Source organism: Ptychodera flava, chromosome 5 (genome assembly GCF_041260155.1).
Source record: "Ptychodera flava strain L36383 chromosome 5, AS_Pfla_20210202, whole genome shotgun sequence".
NCBI lineage: Eukaryota > Metazoa > Hemichordata > Enteropneusta > Ptychoderidae > Ptychodera > Ptychodera flava.
Genome location: NC_091932.1, coordinates 41,131,238 through 41,147,761, shown reverse-complemented (window position 1 = coordinate 41,147,761; position 16,524 = coordinate 41,131,238). Strand labels below are relative to the sequence as shown.

At 36.8% G+C, this 16,524-nt stretch overlaps 1 protein-coding gene across 1 annotated transcript in view; it reads right to left on the bottom strand.

The window, feature by feature from the left end:
• The window catches only part of LOC139133963 (E3 ubiquitin-protein ligase MIB1-like), a 144,212-nt gene extending 127,723 nt beyond the window's left edge, over positions 1–16,489 (bottom strand). Inside the window, 10 exon segments of the mRNA XM_070700787.1 lie at positions 300–433; positions 859–904; positions 907–1,002; positions 1,242–1,425; positions 1,841–1,917; positions 2,945–3,078; positions 13,175–13,241; positions 13,436–13,670; positions 14,246–14,417; positions 16,113–16,489. Of these exon segments, the coding sequence (XP_070556888.1) occupies positions 300–433; positions 859–904; positions 907–1,002; positions 1,242–1,425; positions 1,841–1,917; positions 2,945–3,078; positions 13,175–13,241; positions 13,436–13,670; positions 14,246–14,417; positions 16,113–16,350 (1,383 nt within the window). The 5' untranslated portion in view covers positions 16,351–16,489.
• Positions 16,490–16,524: the final 35 nt, after the last annotated feature.

Sequence of the window (16,524 nt, the reverse complement as noted above, 5' to 3'; positions counted from 1 at the left end):
CAGCTTCTATACACGTAAAGTGAAATGCTTACATTTGAATTATTATCTGGATAACAATTTATTCATCAACAATAATAATACAGTCTACACACGTACAGGCTGATCGACAAGCTGATGTATCTCAATATGCTTTGGGGACAAAACAAAAAGCTGTAAGGTCATATAGAGATAATGAAAACAGAGAGTTATAAGGCTTTACCCTTTTACCACCACATTTGGAGAAAATGGATCTCTACAGGTGATAAGCTGGTTGAATCTCAATAAGGCGCATGGATTGGAGCATGGCGGAGAGTACTTACATCTGCATCTGGTCGGCTCAAAATCTCTTCAATCTTTGCTGCATCACCATTGGCAGATGCTTTCACTAACTCTTCATTGACGTCACCAGATACATGAGTTTCAAACAATTTCTTCAAAAGAGCTGACAGACGTTCTGACAAAACAAAGAAATTATAACAATTATAAGGACCATTTTGATCATTATCACATAAACATCTACAGTATTTTGGGAGTGGAAAAAGCTGATGATCACTTTCAACAAACTAGAGCGAAATTTGTGTTGCTGTGATATTCACCATGATTTTAACAATCATATAATGCTAGATATTGGTCAATGCTTGTAAGATGCAATTGTTTACCATTCGCTGCATTAGCACTGGATATCTTTCCAGATTTAATATTATTTGTGATAGACATTTGATTAGCAATACCATATTAGACATGATATTGACTGCAACATACAGTATACACAAACAACAAGGACTGGTTTATGCTAACTCTGAGCTGTGGGGGCGCTGTACACAAGGGTTACACCACAGTTACAGGTGAACATAATTTGAGCTTTCATAGACATTTTACCTGATGAGCTGCCGAGAGCTGTTCCATCAGACGCAACTTTTGTCACACAGCGGCTGGATTGTATGTCCAAGACGTTCCACAGACTTCAACTTTCAAGTCATTGTCATGATAGATTTGCTGAACTCTGCCTATCTTTCCCAAAGTCTGCAGAATAAACATCAAAACAAGATATGAAATTGATCTCAAACATACAATGGAGAGGCCAAAGAACAGGTATGGTCCCTGATTCTGATTGCTTCCACTGAAAGTATTGACACTTGGCATTAATAGTGAAATGATAGCTGAGGGAATGCAAAAGTGGCATAACCACAATTCAAAGGTCTTGGCAAAATTCAAATGCTTCAGATTTTGAAATGATTGAAATTTTGAAATGTCAAACTCACAGGGAGCATAGCTTCCGCCCATTCTCCATGTCCACGTTGAAGAACTTTGATTCTTTCCAAATCACTGCAGATTTGTACAAGGTCACCGACTTGAAATGTCGTACTTGATGAGTTGTCACTGGTCATGGTCGATGAACTGCTGTTTGTGCGTACTTTGGTCAACACTGCCGGATTAAACGTCCATCTAAAAATACAAACGGGAATGACAGCAAAACTTGTAAAAACTGTTTATCTGAATTCCAGACTTAGCCATCATCAAACCGAACAGGGATGAAGATGAAAAGGTGTGGTTACTGTTGCAAATTTCTAATGCTGAATCTTGCAAACGGCTACACACCAGCAAACGTCTATATAATGAAAGAATCTCAAAACAAAACATCTTGTTTCCAAGAAAAGTATAACCACTATGCTACACTTCTCCAAGGCTGTCACTGTGGCGTGCAAAACGCTACTGCCAAAATTCCACCAATATCAATACCATAAAATAGGATGGACCTTGTGCGAGATGCAAGTTTACTTTGGACATAGCCAGGCAAACTAACACAAACAAGATGATACTTTTTTCAAAGCTATTTACGACATGGCATTTCAGTGCTTACCTATTACCACTCGGATATGATACCACTATGTCATGGTCTTCATCAATTCCTACAACAGTTCCTGTTGTTCCAAGACTCTGAAAAAAAAAATGATATGCTCACATAAGATTTGAAAAATGTTTGAAAGTGTTGTTGAATACAATTGTTCCATTAGTTTACTTTTGTTTTACCCAAAGTTAGAGTGTCTACTGTGGAGAAGGCTCCTCAATTTACAGGCGTTACAGTTTGCAGACAATTTTCAAGAAGACAGAGGGCAGTAGAAGAAGGAGAATGGGTAAACCCTGTGCTGCAACAGACAAGTTCTGATTCCTCAGTAATTGTCCAAAAATTTTGACAACTCTTGGAAGCTACGCGTGCAGGTAAAAAAATAAGGTTCTCTTGGACAACAGTCACTGTTGTTGTATTATAACATTGACCACAAACTGCGGTGATAAACACAATGAACAAAGACAAAGTTGTCTGATTTTTTTGTCAGCAGCAACACATGTCATGCGTGCATTGCTGTACTTGGTAACAAACCTAAAATCATGATCAGCACTATATAGCACCACCACAGGTGAGATGGAGTAATCAGAGAGACAAATAACATGCTTTATAGTATCATTCAAGAAGAAGCTACTTTTAGATGATAAGTTTTGACTTTCAATTATATCATATAAAACTCATTTACTGTCAATGGATACATGTATGCTTTCCAAAACAGAAAATAAAATCAACATATTTTCTGCATTCTCGATTTTGTGTTGGTGAGTATTTAAAACTGCATGCATGTATCTTAAATGAGATATGCTTTATCTGTATCTGGAGTCTTATTTAGGAAACGAGGAAATTCTTCAAATTTTCATGTGAGAAAGGAATCATAGAGAAGATTCTGTGACAGTAGGACATGGTCTAAAAGACAGTTCACACTGAAAGGGTCTCTTGTGGAATTTATTGTTTTATATTGTGACTCAAAATTTCATTAATGAATGCTACTTTTGCCAAACTGATGCAGAGTCTAGATTTTTCCAGCTGATGCTGAAAACTAAGGATACTCCTTAGATGTTTAGTAAACATATGCTGAGATATACATATTTGTATAAATGAGTTGAATTGGTTACATACTTCATACATGCCGTCAGTCCAACCACCATGACCATGTTGCAGAGACTGAACTATTTCAAGATCCAGGTCTACATTCACTTGATCACCAATTGCCAGTCCACCTGGTCCAGACCGACCACCAGAACTCTGCTCACCTGAAATCACAGAAAACAAGGCAGTATTGCTGAAGGCAATGAGTACTTGGGCCGTGATAGAGTAATTTTGAGGACAATATATACTACTATTCAAATATGGTCTCGAATTTCCTCCTGTCAATTAGGGATTAACTGGTTATTAAACGAAGCAATGGCATGACAACGGCAAAATATGTCTAGCAACTTTTGTGGAGTTTGAGGCAGGGGTTCTTTATTTATACTGGAAATTGCTTAAACTCCTTAAATATTCAAATTACAGCAAATTTCTTTTGTTCTCGATGGTAGATGTCTAATATTTAGATGGGCATATTTAGATTTCTACCCTATAGTTATCCCTATATACCGAAAATCGGACATCCAGCTCTATTGGCTTGCTCAGAATTAGATATGCACATAATTAATGAGGTACAATATGTGGTGTCATAAGGTGTCCAATCATACCAAATATGAAGGGTGTAGCAGTTGTGGTTACTGAGTTGTGGACAAATATATATGAGGTCAAAGGTCATTGAGGTCACGTGACATTTTGTCAAAATAATTGTATTGCTAAGTTATTCCTGTATACCAAAAATCAGACCTCTAGCTCTATTGGCTCGCTCGAAATTAGATATGTGCATAATTAATGAGGTACAATATGTGGCGTCATAAGGTGTCTTATCATACCAAATATGAAGGATGTAGCACTTGTGGTTACTGAGTTGTGGACAAATATATATATTTGAGGTCAAAGGTCATTGAGGTCACGTCACATTTGTCATAATAATTGTATTGCTAAGTTATTCCTATATACCAAAAATCAGACCTCTAGCTCTATTGGCTCGCTCAAAATAAGATATGCACATAATTAATGAGTACAATATATGGTGTCATAAGGTGTCCTATCATACCAAATATGAAGGGTGTAGCACTTGTGGTTACTGAGTTGTGGACAAATATGTATTTGAGGTCAAAGGTCATTGAGCTGGATACTTGACTTCCCGGAGAAGGCGAGCTGTCACGTTCAAGCTCAGGATTATTTCACGATCAAATTTCAGTAAATTTACCTTACCTAGATGAAATTTTGTCTATAGGCTGAAATTTCGCCGAAGTTTGACAAAATTACATCGATTTTTCAGGTTCATATCCGACATTTTTGAGTTTTGAGTGCAGACAGAAATAAGATTTGAGGCAACATGGCTGCGACCCCATGTTGACCCCTAGCCCTGCGTACGATGCTATGTGCTACAGTTAACACACAGCATCGTACGCAGGGCCCAGGGCTAGCGAGAGAGTTGCCGACATCGACGGTTATTTACGAGAAGTGAATAAAGGAGTGTCATTTTTGGAAGCGATCGAGTAGCTGAGGTTGGCTGGGATACGACTTGGGCCCAAGAACGCTGAATTTCGGCAGTAATTTGGCTTTTTATGTGAAGTCCCAAAATGGATTCGAAGTCACCGACCCTACGTACGGGTCTTTTCAGGGCTGTGGTGAGCGGGGCGATTAGCTGTAGCGGAACACACAGCATCGTACGCAGGGCTAGTTGACCCCAAGTGAAAATGTGTTCGCGATCAAATCTTCCTATATTTTTTTCAGAATTTTCGACAAAATCATTGCTTCTTAAATCTTTTGTAAAATATAAAATACTAAAATAAAAATGCGATGTGCCATGTCTCCAGATTTCTAAAATATCGTTCGTTGACCGTTCGACGGAATACTCATTTCGCAAACTTGTGACGCAGTTGAAATTCAATACTGACCGCCAAATAATCTTAATGAGACGAGATCATTCTAGACATCCTCCATGAACGTTAGAGTTCAGCTCGCTTAGAGTATCATAACATTCTTCGGCCTTCGTTTAGATCGACCCTAATCTCTCCCATTTAGGAAACAAGCGACCTAGCGGCCGATATAGCTCCGCTGTGTTTATGTAGAGAATAACTATTTTTGACACATGTTGATGAAGAAGGTGGAAATCTTTGATAGCTCAATGCAGTGGCCAGAAAAAAGTGGCTAAAAGCTGCAAAAAACACAACTGAAGATTTCATCATACTTTGAATATATCACATCAGATCATCCCCCAAGAACATGTCAACCAAAGCTATCGGATGAGTAGTTTTTTGAGAATAAAATTTTCTGACCAAAAATGGCAACAATTGCCCCAAAAATAAAAATCGCAGATTTCATCATAATTTCAAAAGATCAAATTAAGTTCATCTATAGAAACCTGTATACCAAATTTCAAAGCTGTTAGACCAGTACTTTTTGAGAAACACATTTTTTGACCAAAAATGGAAAAAATTGCCCCAAAAATACAAAATTGCAGATTTCATCATAATTTCAATAAATAAAATTTAGTTCATCTACAGAAACCTGTATACCAAATTTCAAAGCTGTCGGATGAGTAGTTTTGGAAATACACATTTTTTGACCAAAAATGGCAAATATTGCCCAAAAAATATAAAATTACAGATTTAATCAGAAATTCAATATATATTACTTAGCTCATCTGCAGAAACCTTTACACCAATTTTCAAAGCTATCAGACCAGTACTTTTTGAGAAACACATTTTTTGACCAAAAATTGCAAAAATCGCCCCAAAATTACAAAATTGCAATTTTCATCATAATTTCAATAAATATCATTAAGGTGATCTGTAGGAACCTGTATACCAAATTTCAAAGCTATCAGATGAGTAGTTTTTGAAATACACATTTTTTGACCAAAAATGGCAAAAATTGCCCCAAAAATACAAAATTAGAGATCTCATCAGAAATTCAATATATATAACTTAGTTCATATGTAGAAACCTGTATACCAAATTTCAAAGCTATCAGATGAGTAGTTTTGGAAATACACATTTTTTGACCAAAAATGGCAAAATTTGCCCAAAAAATACAAAATCACAGATCTCATCAGAAATTCAATATATATTACTTAGTTCATCAATACAAACCTGTACACCAAATTTCAAAACTATCAGTTGAGTACTTTATGAGAAATACATTTTTGACCAAAAATGGCAAAAATTGCCTTAAAAATGCAAATTTGCATATTTCTGCACAATTTGAACAAATCTGAAATAAATCATCCCTAGGGACATATGTACCAAATATCAAAGCTATCTGACTGTTAGTTTTGAAGAAGAAGATTTTTAAAGATTTTTTTACCAAAAATGACAAAAATTGCCTTAAAAATACAAATATGCAAATTTCACCACAATTTGGACAAATCTGACTGAAGTCACCCTAAGTAAACTGCGTATCAAATTTCAAAGCAATCGGACAAGCGGTTTCAGAGAAGAAGATTTTTTTACCAAAAACACCAAAAAATGCCCCAAAAATACAAATATGCAAATTTCACCACGATTTGAACAAACTTAAGTGAGGTTACCCCAAGTGAACTGCATATAAAATTTCAAAGCAATCAGACTTGCGGTTTCAGAGGAGAAGGCAATTGTTGACGGACGACGACGGACGACGGACGACGGACGACGACGACGACGGACGACGACGGACGACGACGGAAAATCAACCTATTTGATAAGCTCTGCGTCGCTGACAGCGGAGCTAATAAATACACAAGCTACCTTGACAAAACTTCGTGCACCATCCAGGACCAACGCACTACAAATCTGTCTTGACGTCATCATCTCCTTACATGGTAATCGGCATACCGTATTTTTTAGCAAAGGAGACACAGAATACGTCGGAGTACTCAGTTTCAAAAAGTATTACATTGTGTGATGTTGTCAAAAAAAAGGTAATGTTACTGCAGTGGTATAAATTACAAAACACAAAAGTTCAAATCAGTTTATTTTGGACTGGCTATACCCAATATTTTATATTGTTTCTTATGCCAGATTTGACCACGTGCTTACTGGCGACCCCTTTACATGCAAATTTTGTGTCAAATGGTGTGTTCTCCTGGAAAAACAAACGTACGATTTCTATATGAAGGAGGCGAAATTTGCCCTCAAAACTCGAAACCACCCCTTTATAGGGGTGTACCTAGCTATTTTGAAGGAGCTTCTCGAATCTGCAGCTCTATTTCGAAATGATGGTCTGGTTTTTCTCAGCTCAAGGATAAGTGTTCTCCATCGCTGTGGGCATTACTATTCTCAGCTGGGGGTACAGTTTCCAGTCGTAATGTTTTTCATTGTGTCCGGGATATAAAACATTTCCTTTTCACACCTTTTACTTGGATTAACACTAGTCCACATCTTGTCAGCGATTAAACATGTTTCAAGTTTAAATGTTAAATTCTGGTCTCGGGCCCTCTTGTTCGACCAAACTGAAATTACCCCTCCCACTTTGGCTGGTCCAGTGGGTGTAGCAAGGGTCGTGCCATCGCCTAGGAAACGGAGGGTGCATTAATTGTTGCATTTCGATGCACATTTTGATTATATTCAGAAGATTTTGTGGCAAAAACTCAGATAGAGAAGCATTAATATTCACATCTCACTTATTCAAGACTGGCCGAGAGCAGCACTTCCATTCAGTTAACATCATTACGCCATTTATTATGCCAGAAAGATGAAGCCAAGACATTTTGCCCTCCCTGGTCTCAGCCAGAAATGGTTATACCTTACAGAGTTTTTTCCCACGGAATGAAAACAAATGTACTTGGGCTGAGGCCCAAGTACAATAAATTTGCATTCAGAAAATCAAATGTATAGCCAGTGTTGATTTCAACAAGCACAGGGATAACATATAATTTTAAGTTAAGAGGTATGCTTTTACCCCTTTCACCACCATGGTTTGGCCCAAGCCCATTGTTATCAATGGTGAGTATAGACCTGTTTATGGGGAGTTGGGGATGAACAGGTCAAGGTACATTTTTTGGAACATAGGCTCCAATATGCAAACATTCAGTGTATAACTTTGGATTATACTCTCCACATTTGAAATTTGGAGTGACCTGATCAGTGCTCTTTGTTAGCAAAGACAAAGTTGATCTTTGCCACTTTATTGTAAGCACTTTGTGTGTAAGACAAAACAGAAGTCAGGGTTAATCAAACAAGTCAAATTTTATACTCATTATGTCACAGTAACTATGTACCAAATATCTTTGAAATGTACAAATAGTTCCCTGATACTTAGATTACCTAGCCATTGTCTATGGTAGGAAGAGGAAAGTGAACCAATGTGATAAAATCACAGTGTTTCACGAACAAAAGACTTAAGTTAGAATACACTTCAGGAACAGACATTCAGCCTCTCAAACTTTTACAATATTTCTTCGGCTAACCACTTGCAGGGATTCGTTTTGCAGCTTATGGAATATATAAAGTTTTGTGAAAATCAGGAATTTTATTTTTCCCAACAGAGATAATACAGTGATGGCAGCTTTTTTGAATTTCAACTATGAGTAAATATTGGGAACTTTGTTTCTCCAGTACCAAAATTTGCACTGTGACCCCCTATTATTATTCCTGATTTTGAAAGAAAATGGTTTAAAGTTTGCCTGAGGAAAGTTTGAGCAAAACTTTAAGTCTTTCATGTTTGAGGTGTATACTACCTTAACACTTTCACCGCGGGAGGGCGCATTCTGCGCCAACGGCCAGACTGCGGGAGGCGCGTAAACGCGCCAAGAACGTACGCGTTTATATGCGTTCGATATACGTTGGCTTTGTTTGATTTACATCATGTTTGTTGACTATTTCCTCAAGCCTAGCGTAGTATACGAGGTAGAGGTCAAACCTAAATGAGCATGCGCGCCAAATTTGTAAACAAATGCCGCCATATTCGGTCATTTCTCGGCCGTGATTTGTAAGGATCGTGTGATCGGTTGTTGTTTTCTCTCAGAGGGTATTTAAAAATGGCGATGGGAGCACAGTTTAACACCTACAAAGCCCTTGAGCATGTTTTTCTAGACACTAATAGTGGAATTGTCACTGGTCTTGAAACTGAACTAGACGAGATGGCGGAAGTCAAATTTCAAATTACAACTCTAATACAGAACTTGAATATGTTCCCAAACCAGTTGAGCAAACACAGAGATCGCAAGCAAGACACTGACAGGCAGGTAGGCAATCTGAGCATGTGACAAAGTGCGACAAAGGACCGGTGACTGACATCCCAAACGTTGATGGGGTATCCTGTGGATGTTGTACGACATCAATCTATCACATCGGACTGGCTACCAGTATATAAGCTTATATAGAACATAGCTCTCTTTTGAATGTCAGATGATACCTGTTGTTCGAAGATGAACTTGTAATAAATATGCATATTAATCTCATTTACGTGGAATATGTTTTAGCGTATGTGTTCCTCCTACTGAATTAGAGTTGATAAAACGTAAGTGGTAATTTTTAAAGTGTTACGCTGAGAAAAATGCATTTATATATTGAAATAACAAAAAATGCAACATTTTTTGATTTTTTTTTGTAAAATCCAATATGGCCGCCGTGATCACGTGATCTTTAAGGCAGGTCACATGACCTTTTGTGCATTTTTATGATGCTCTGTCATATTGCAATACTCACTAAAAAAATTGTCCCGAATACTCAAATAATTACAGAGATATAGCACATCCATGTAAATCAATATTTATAAGGCCATATACCCATAGAAAACTACGCACAGGAATGCACGTATAAAAATTAATTACGCAGTGAAAGTGTTAAAAAGGCTAGACTAAGGAAATGTGCCCATACAGGACGGTTCTAGAAATTAACATAATCCTAGCTGTGGAAGTGTGGGCCGCTGATGAAAACTGGGACAAGTATCCTTCAGGTGCACGGAGACTTACAATAAATCATTTTCAGATTTGAAAAATGCCTGATAATCTTCAGAATGAAGCCATGAGTTGGTGGAAACACAGTGAAATGATATTCAGAGAAATCACTCATCCTGACATGATATGAAAGCTAGCCGGTTATAGACCAAGTCTCATTTCTGGTAGCTGTCTTGACATTTATTAACCAATTATCAGGACATCCATTCATTTCAGTAATGTACACATCAGTTACGGTTTACATGCAATCATGAGTAAACACTGTCACCAACCAGGACAGAGATGAGATATCATTCTTATCAGACCAAACCCCTGTATCACTATCAAGATGCTGAATACATCAATGGCCAAGAGTCTGGTCAACACAGGTCGGCACTATAAATGATGATGACACCTTCAAACACAAGCGACCTAGCGGCCGATATAGCTCCGCTGTGTTTATGTAGAGAATAACTATTTTTTACACATGTTGATGAGGAAGGTGGAAATCTTTGAAAGCTCAATGCAGAGGCCAGAAAAAAGTGGCTAAAATAAGCTGCAAAAATACCCAATTGAAGATTTCATCATACTTTGAATATATCACATCGGATCATCCCTAAGAACATGTCAACCAAAGCTATCTAATGAGTAGTTTTTTTGAGAATAAAATTTTCTGACCAAAAATGGCAACAATTGCCCCAAAAAATGAAATTCCAGATTTCATCATAATTTCAAGAGATCAAATTTAGTTCATAACTTCATCTATGGAAACCTGTATACCAAATTTCAAAGCTGTTAGACCAGTACTTTTTTGAGAAACACATTTTTTGACCAAAAATGGGAAAAATTGCCCCAAAAATTCAAAATTGCAGATTTCATCTTTATTTTTTAATAAATATCATTTCGGATCATCTATAGAAACCTGTATACCAAATTTCAAAGCTATCGGATGAGTAGTTTTGGAAATACACGTTTTGACCAAAAAATAGCAAAAATTGCCCCCGAAATACAAAATTACAGATTTCATCAGAAATTCATTATATATTACTGAACTCATCTGTAGAAACCTGTATACCAAATTTCAAAGCTATCAGACCAGTAATTTTTGAGAAACACATTTTTTGACCAAAAATGGCAAAAATTGCCCCAAAAATACAAAATTGCAGATTTCATCACAATTTCAATAAATATCATGTAGTTTATCTGTAGGAACCTGTATACCAAATTTCAAAGCTATCAGATAAATAGTTTTGGAAATACACATTTTTTGACCAAAAATGGCAAAAATTGCCCCAAAAATACAAAATTGCAGATTTCATCAAAAATTCAATATATTACTTAGTTCATCTATAGAAACGTGTATACCAAATTTCAAAACTATTAGACCAGTACTTTTTGAGAAATACATTTTTTGACCAAAAATGGCAAAAATTGCCTTAAAAATGCAAATTTGCATATTTCTGCACAATTTGAACAAATCTGAAATAGATCATCCCTAGGGACATATGTACCAAATATCAAAGCTATCTGACTGGTAGTTTTGAAGAAGAAGATTTTTAAAGATTTTTTTTACCAAAAATGACAAAAATTGCCTTAAAAATACAAATATGCAAATTTCACACGATTTGAAAAAATCTGACTGAAGTCACCCTAAGTAAACTGCATATTAAATTTCAAAGCAATCGGACAAGCGGTTTCAGAGAAGAAGATTTTTTTACCAAAACACCAAAAATTGCCCCAAAAATACAAATATGTAAATTTCACCACGATTTGAACAAACTTAAGTGTGGTCACCCCAAGTGAACTGCACATAAAATTTCAAAGCAATTGGACTTGCAGTTTCAGAGGAGAAGGCAATTGTTGACGGACGACGACGACGACGACGGACGACGGACGACGGACGACGACGGACGACGACGGAAAATCAACCTATTTGATAAGCTCCGCGTCGCTGACAGCGGAGCTAATAAAGCCACTGGTCAACTACTCTTAACAAGATACTTAACCACTGCTGCAGCTTCTGAAATTTGTCAGTATTACTGTGAATGAACCAAGTTTCTTGTTTTATATTTTTGTTAAAGCCCCTGTAGCTGTAATTCTTTGAAATTTGTCGACCTGAAAAAGGCTTTCTATTTTCTCTGGTTTTCTTTAAATTCTATAGTCTTTTACCACTGAAAGATTGGACAAGTAAATTTAAATTTTAACCATTATTTTGATTTACCGCCATTTCTAAAAACCGGTAATATTAAAAAGAAAACAAAGCATATGATGTCCCAGTGGAAAACATTCAGTACTATGCATTTTATTGGACTCTTTGTTGTTTCTGTGAAGATTCCAATGCATATATGCACTGCGTACTGTGTTTTTGCTTTATTTGCATGAGGGCGCCATTTTACATTTGGGCAAAACATTTATTATTTATATTGCTCAAAATTGCACATGTAGTTCCAGTGGACAGTTTATTCTACCTGTATAAACACCCTTCAATTAGTGCATTCTCATGAACTTGTTTTACTTTGAAAGTAAAATCACAAAAATAATGCTAAAAGATACAGTATTTAGATCAATACATTCAGAATCTTTTAAAACGTGAATTGCATTTTGACCACTTGTAATACATAGGTATTCATCTCCAGACAGTATCAACAGTTCACTGAAGTAAAACCCTAACATCTCCTCACCCAAGAGAAACCAGTTAACATGTATCAGGACTACATTCCTACAGATTTTGACTCCACTGAAATTCCCAGTAATTTCACTGGACAGATGTTTTCTTTGTTACCATCCGACTATACCAAAGTTTAGTCTGTGAGTTTATACCCAAGTTCAGTCTGTGAGTTTTACTTTCTGATAGTGAGTATTATTTTGATTGAATCCTATAACAAACATAATACATCATGACTATTGTGTTCATGAACTTAGAAAATCTATGAGCAATGGGGTTACAGTTACTTTCCCTGTAAGCTTTGATCCGGAGAAAACTCAAAATATTACTCCTCTGGCTCTTAATCCTTTAGTGCCCCCACCCCCAGCCAATCTATTACAAGTTGTAGAGGTATAACTCTGCCACAACAACCTTAGTTTTTGTATCAAAATTCAGTGGTTAAAGGTTAAAGCATTGTGAATAGCTTTATTTTGTCTACCATATAAGAGTGATGTGTAAAACAGACCTGATATGGCAGCATAGTCACAGAGTTCAGAATTTTTGAAAGTAATGATGGACAATTCATGCACAACAACATGCTTTTCACCCTTACACCACTGTTTCTCTGTGTAGAGGCCAAACTTTGCCACATGAAACAATGGAGTTGGGCCAAACCATATTGGTAGAGGGGTCGATTGTACATGTAGTGCTGTTTTTATCAGCACTAAGTCCAACCATGGTTTCAGTAACTCACCTAGTACCGGCAGATGATCTCTGTAAAACGTTCCCCCTTTGGCGTCATTGACAACTTTCAAATCAGACTGAAATTAAAAAACAGAGACATCTAGCATTGCTGTAACTCTTTACAAAACATGTCAAAACAAATGCATCTTGCAAAACTAACAGTAGATTTAAACAAAAAGACCATACACAATTTGGATTTCTTATAATATGAGGAATGAATGAAAAATTGTATAATGTATCACAAATTTTTTTTTCAAACTGTATTACTGACCATTCCTTCAAAGCCAACCCTGTACAAATTCTTGGCGCAATTATCCCAGATGACATAAGCTGCACTTCTTGGACTTGCTGCACTCCAGTCTTGTATTTCTGTAATTTTTCCACGGCGACCATTTCCGCCATCTTGATCTTCCCACTGCCAGTCAACGCCTCGCACAACACGAGCACCGGGAAAGATACCGCGTGCCGTAATCTTTTTGCTTTTTCTTCTAGGTTCCAATGGTACTCTGTAATCAATGCATAAAATGTTAGTGACGTACTAAGGGTCAGAAAACAAATTCTACTGACAATATTTTCATTCATGTTCTAATTTGTTTACTTAATTAATTTATTTACAAATTCATTTTTTCAAAATTCAAAATGCATTACGTTCAAGGAGAAACCTAAGTTGGAAAAAGCTGTAAGATGCAATTTGATGACAAAGCACAACCTTCACTAAATCTGATTCTATTGCCAAAATATATGTATGTCACAGACTATGCTCTACAACAGCAAATGGAATTTCTAATATCCTTGAGTCAAATTGAAGACTCAAATAAAGTTGCAGGCATCAGAAATACTGTATTTCAATACACAGGAAAATGAAATGTTAACAATTATTATACTTCAACGAGAATCTTCTTTATCATACTCAAATGTACATACATGATATTCATTTAGATGGCCATTAAAGGAACCATTGATAGACACTTAGATGGCTTCAATTCCAAAAACTTACTTTGAAAATATCACACTTTGCACATACTTTTCAAGCGTTTTGTACTTTACCCTATAGAGATCATTGAATTCAGAGATGCCTTACCTATCACCTCCAGGCACGTTGATCCTATAGAATCGATGACGCAAATGGTGTTTATCACCATGGTAACAGGCTGAACATAAATCATAGTTTGGGCATTCTGCACATTTCCAACGTATGCCAAAGATTGGTTGCATACGACATGTATCACACATGGTGCCATCATGTTTAACACCTGCAAAAAAAAAGAAAAAATTAGTTCATCACTACTTAATTACCAATGTATAGTACATGGTTTATTCACATTAAAAATTATCAATTTGGATATTTTTCATGCTCGGGTAGAACAGAGCCTTTTAAGTTGGTAAGTTTGCTGTAGTATAGTCTATATATAACACTCCCTTCATTTTCTTCATCACTTTATTATTTGAAGAATAGCACTTGATAATCAGGAAAGACGTGTTTCTTCATTGGGTACTTACATTGAAAACACTAAACGACAACTGTAATAAACGTTTCTTAAAACCGTCTAATGATAGAAAAAATGATAAACCATAACTTGGAAAGACACTAACTCTGAATGTTCAAATGAAAAACCAGCAATGCAGCCATAACTATGACCTTATGCACGTATTGAATGAAAGTACACATTTAGTCTACTCTTCATATCCTTCATTCACATATTGAAAACAGAATTTAGCTGAAAATGAGTCATGACAAGATGTATTTTCATGTCCAAGGTTTGGCCATTAGCAATAGCACAGTACTGAAGTTTGTATCCTGAAATATTAAAACTGAGCTATATGATTTGCTTATTTTTGATCAAACTTTTCGATATATCTTGGGTATCTTTACAACAATAGAGCAAAGTTTGCCAGAGTCAGTCACAATCGTATGAATGTAATCTTTGTACATGTACCTTCACCTGAACAGATATAATTAAATATACAGCTGCTATGGAAAGGCCAACAAATTACATAAACAGGGTATAGGCATCCTTAGTGAGTGCCCTTTGGAACGGCTATTATTGCTGGCGTAACAACAGTGATTTTTATCACAAATGTTATTCCCTGTGATGTAATACAGTGAAAACGTACTGAACTTGCATCACAATTTGATGACATGGTTTCATTGTAAGTAATTTACAAAGGTGACATTATGAGATGGCACTCCTTTATATCCAAACAAAGTAATTCCTGTACCAGCTACTGACTCTGGGCATTCCTACTTCTTCAATGAAGAACCCCTACTTGCAAACCACAGAGTGACCTTAAGTAACCTCTGATGACCACCCTTTAGATATCAAATAATTTTTGTTTGTTTTGAAACTCACTTATTGTAGTAAGCAATTGTAAAGCCATGACCTGAGTTGTGGCATACCATAGACTGTCACTTCACAGATAAAATGGAGTAAAATTTTGAGGCCTCTCCATGTATTTACTCTCTCATTGTGTATTTTATGATTATCTCACAATTTAATAGAAACAAGCATCACTGTGCAAGTGTAAATAATTAAATGAAAGTTGTGAGGTTACTTGTGACATAGACAGTGGCAAGTTTTCCCTTGTTTATGCCTGTGACCATAAGTTGATTATACGGCAGTAGTTTAAATGCAAAGTAATGTCATTCAAAGAGGTCGTTTTGACCTTGGGAACTTTTGTTCATTGCCGTCTGTTATGTACAATTACTTTATACTGTGACGTTATCGATCTAAACTGCATAAGGCTTTCATGAAAGGCGTACAATTGCTGTGGCGGGATTTCACCTTTAAAGGGACGGTTTGGCGTACCTGTGAGCTAAATGATGGTCCTATCCGGACTAAGTCAGACGTCCCAGGCAGAACGTCGGTTCCGACGTAAACAAAACTAGTACTACAACGTCAAAGACGACTACAAGGTCAGTTCAGAGTGCGGAAGTCGGGGATTCTTACCTGTTGGAGCACTGTCGTAAGTTCTCAAATCATAGGCTCCAGCACATCGATAGTTCGCGGCAGTTCCGTTGTCCCAAACGACTACAACTTCCTCGGCTGACTCAAAATTCCTTACCGTGCCAACGTGACCCTCACCTCCGTCTTGCTTTCCCCATTTCCAGTCCGGCCCGCGAACTACACGGGCTCCAACTCCTTCGAGCATATTCACGCGAACCGGTCTAGTGGTGTTTGCCTCCATAATTCTCTAAAAATATAGGGACCAACACATCAAGGGCAAATCATCACACAACTTCAACTGAAGACACAAACGGGGTCAGTCTATTTCAGTAGCTTAGCTCAGCTAGTCGCTAGACCAAAGGATACTCAACAAACATATACCAAACAAACATACATAGTCATGTGACAAAGACAT